Source organism: Anarrhichthys ocellatus, unplaced genomic scaffold, assembly GCF_004355925.1.
Source record: "Anarrhichthys ocellatus isolate YVR2014 unplaced genomic scaffold, GSC_Weel_1.0 scaffold6532, whole genome shotgun sequence".
In the NCBI taxonomy this organism is placed as follows: Eukaryota; Metazoa; Chordata; class Actinopteri; order Perciformes; family Anarhichadidae; genus Anarrhichthys; species Anarrhichthys ocellatus.
The window spans coordinates 1-2831 of NW_022286506.1; the positions used below are offsets into that span (position 1 = coordinate 1).

At 47.7% G+C, this 2831-nt stretch overlaps 1 protein-coding gene across 1 annotated transcript; it reads left to right on the forward strand.

Moving 5' to 3' along the window:
- Positions 1–203: 203 nt before the first annotated feature.
- Positions 204–874, forward strand: LOC116380237 (mitochondrial 2-oxoglutarate/malate carrier protein-like). Its single transcript, XM_031842184.1, has 3 exons — positions 204–426; positions 520–637; positions 724–874. The coding sequence occupies exons 1-3, from the start codon at positions 230–232 to the stop codon at positions 814–816; spliced, it is 408 nt and encodes a 135-aa protein (XP_031698044.1). The 5' UTR covers positions 204–229; the 3' UTR covers positions 817–874.
- Positions 875–2831: the final 1957 nt, after the last annotated feature.

Consider the following 2831-nt stretch of genomic DNA (forward strand, 5'->3'; position numbering starts at 1 on the left):
TCTCTCTCTCTCTCTCTGTGTGTACCTGTCTCTCTCTCTCTCTCTCTCTCTGTGTGTACCTGTCTCTCTCTCTCTCTCTCTGTGTGTACCTGTCTCTCTCTCTCTCTCTGTGTACCTGTCTCTCTCTCTCTCTCTGTGTACCTGTCTCTCTCTGTGTGTACCTGTCTCTCTCTCTCTCTCTCTGTGTACCTGTGTGTCTCTGTCTCTCTCTCTCTCTCTCTGTGTACCTATGTGTCTCTCTCTCTCTCTCTGTGTACCTGTCTGTGTGTCCAGAATGGGTGCGACCGTCTTTGTTCAGCCGTTGGACCTGGTGAAGAACAGGATGCAGCTGAGCGGTCAGGGAACGACGGCTCGAGAGTACAAGACGAGCTTCCACGCTCTGTTCTCCATCCTGAAGAACGAGGGAGTGGGAGGCATCTACACCGGGTACCTCCTACTTTATACACTACTTCATCTAGTACTCTATACCACACTTTATTGATTAAAGGAGAATATCACATGTTTATTGTTTATTCTCAGTCTCTCAGCTGGTCTGCTGCGTCAGGCGACCTACACGACGACCCGTCTTGGGATCTACACCGTCCTGTTTGAGAAGATGACCGGAGACGACGGACGACCGCCCAACTTCCTCCTCAAGGTACCGAAGCGTTGTCTGTTTTCAGGGCGGAGCCTCCAGCTGCAGCTTCCACTGCTTTCACTCTGACTCTGTGGCTCCTCCTACAGGCTCTGATCGGTATGACGGCCGGAGCTACAGGAGCCTTTGTGGGGACGCCAGCAGAGGTCGCTCTCATCAGGATGACGGCGGATGGACGGTGAGACAGGCTGATACAGACAGACAATCCATCAGGCTGGAGTAAACACTACATCCTTGGGGGGGGGGGGGCCCCTAACACTCCGGCCATGTCCACACTACTCCGTTTCCATTTAGAAGCAGAGTTGTCAAATAGAAACGATCTCCGTCCACACGGGAGTTTCAGCATCATTCTCGAGTTGATCTGCGTCCACACGGCAGCCTTCGAAGGCGGACAGCACGTGACCATTAACATACACTGGGCATGCGCGTGACGGTGTAAACAGGAAGTGGATTGCTTGCTTAGTTAAAAAAAAATACGACAGAGTAATAAAGTAGTCTTTAATAATGAAAGGTTGTATTTGATACTTAACATCTCCCTCTATAAACTCAAACAGACAGTTCGTGGAAAGTTTTAGAAGTTTTATTTTTCAGACGTAGTTACAGCGCTGCGTGTATCTCGCTCTCACACACACATATCAACTTTACTTTAAAATCAACACGTAAACGTTTACTAGATTATGGGTCCATAAATGTGGTCAACACTCGTCTCTCACTCGTTTCCTCTGTGTTGTCTGTTTGCCACTCCTAGCTCTGAATAGCATTTATTGCTAACTGTAGGTTCAGACAGCCGCTCCATAGGGCTGATGATGCCGCTCGCTAATCGCTCCAATAACAGCTGCTTCCTACTATGTTATGGGTCAAGAAATGTGGTTAGCACACGTCTAACGCGCTTCCCCTCGGTTTCGTTGTTGTCTGCTCTCGTGGCTCTGCTAGGTGGCTGGAAGTCCCTCTCGTACTGCAGAGCAGCATTTATGCATTGTTCACTAACAGTTTCTTTGTGAACCTCACAATAGTTGTGGAGCAGAAAACAAGCATAGATGACAAAGGGAAGGTCCTCCACGTTTATGTCCATTGCCCTCCTTAAAGTTGCAAATCTTGCCTTCAAACGTCCGAAAGAACATTCAATCACCATGCGTGCCTTGCAAAGTGATAGCCCATAATACTGCTCCTGTGGTGTAGCTCCGCCATTGGGGTATTCCTTCATGAGATACGGCATCAGGGGATAAGCTGGGTCACCCAGCAGAAAAACTGGGACAGCTTCTTCGCCCTCTATCAATTCTTTAGGGCATGGGGGAATTGCTCCATCTTTTAGGGCACAACTCTAGCTCTGAACATCAAGTAACCTGTCCGACTAGCTAGCTTCTAAGCTAATTTTAACATTACCGTCAATGGGGAAATGCTAACCGCGATTAGCATTTAATACAACACAAATGCTATTCTAAAAGAGCAAATATAATATATCTTCGTACATCTTTTCATGCTTCATACAGACTAAGGTCTCTCAAGGCTACCAAACGGAAGAAGTAAAACGAAGCAGCGTGTCTTCACATTAGAATCTAAAAACAACGTAGCTCTGAATAGCATTTACGGCTAACTGGCTTGGCCGCTCCATAGGGCTGATGACGCCGCTGGTCACGGCGCTCGCTAATCGCTCCAATAACAGCTGCTTCCTCCACAGAAATGCAGACTTTACTGCAACGCTTGAAATTAGTTATCCATGTTGAAATTAATCGCTGGTCGCCCTGGCTGTTTGTTTTCTTCCGGGTACGGGTCACGTGATAGTGAGTGTGACGAATCAGGGACGGAGACGTCATGGCAGCTAATAACCAATCCAGTAGCGAGCACGGGTGTGGGCTCATTTTTTCTAACACACATCCGTTTCCGCCCGTCCACACTCAACCAAAACCCCGGAGCTTTGAAACACCTCCAACCTCGGGGGAGTTTTCAGACTCCTCCGTTTAGGGTGCTCCAAAACTCCTGCCGCTCAGTGTAAACGTAGTAAAAACGGAGTAATGTGGACATGGCCTCAATCAAGTGTTTGATCACATGACGACATGAACCCAGGTCACATGATGATGAAGAAGATGATGAAGATGCTCTGTAGTTTTTTACATAACACAACAACTGTTGAACTGAGGAATAACACCATGAAGTTTCATTCTGTGGAATAAACTCTCTGTCTGTCTCTCTCTCTCTC

Coding starts and splice junctions, on each gene's coding strand:
- LOC116380237 (XM_031842184.1), top strand. CDS start 230: ATGTGTCTCTCTCTCTCTCTCTGTGTACCTGTCTGTGTGTCCAGAATG. Junction 427..519: donor GTGGGAGGCATCTACACCGG/GTACCTCCTACT, acceptor GTTTATTCTCAG/TCTCTCAGCTGGTCTGCTGC. Junction 638..723: donor CGCCCAACTTCCTCCTCAAG/GTACCGAAGCGT, acceptor CTCCTCCTACAG/GCTCTGATCGGTATGACGGC.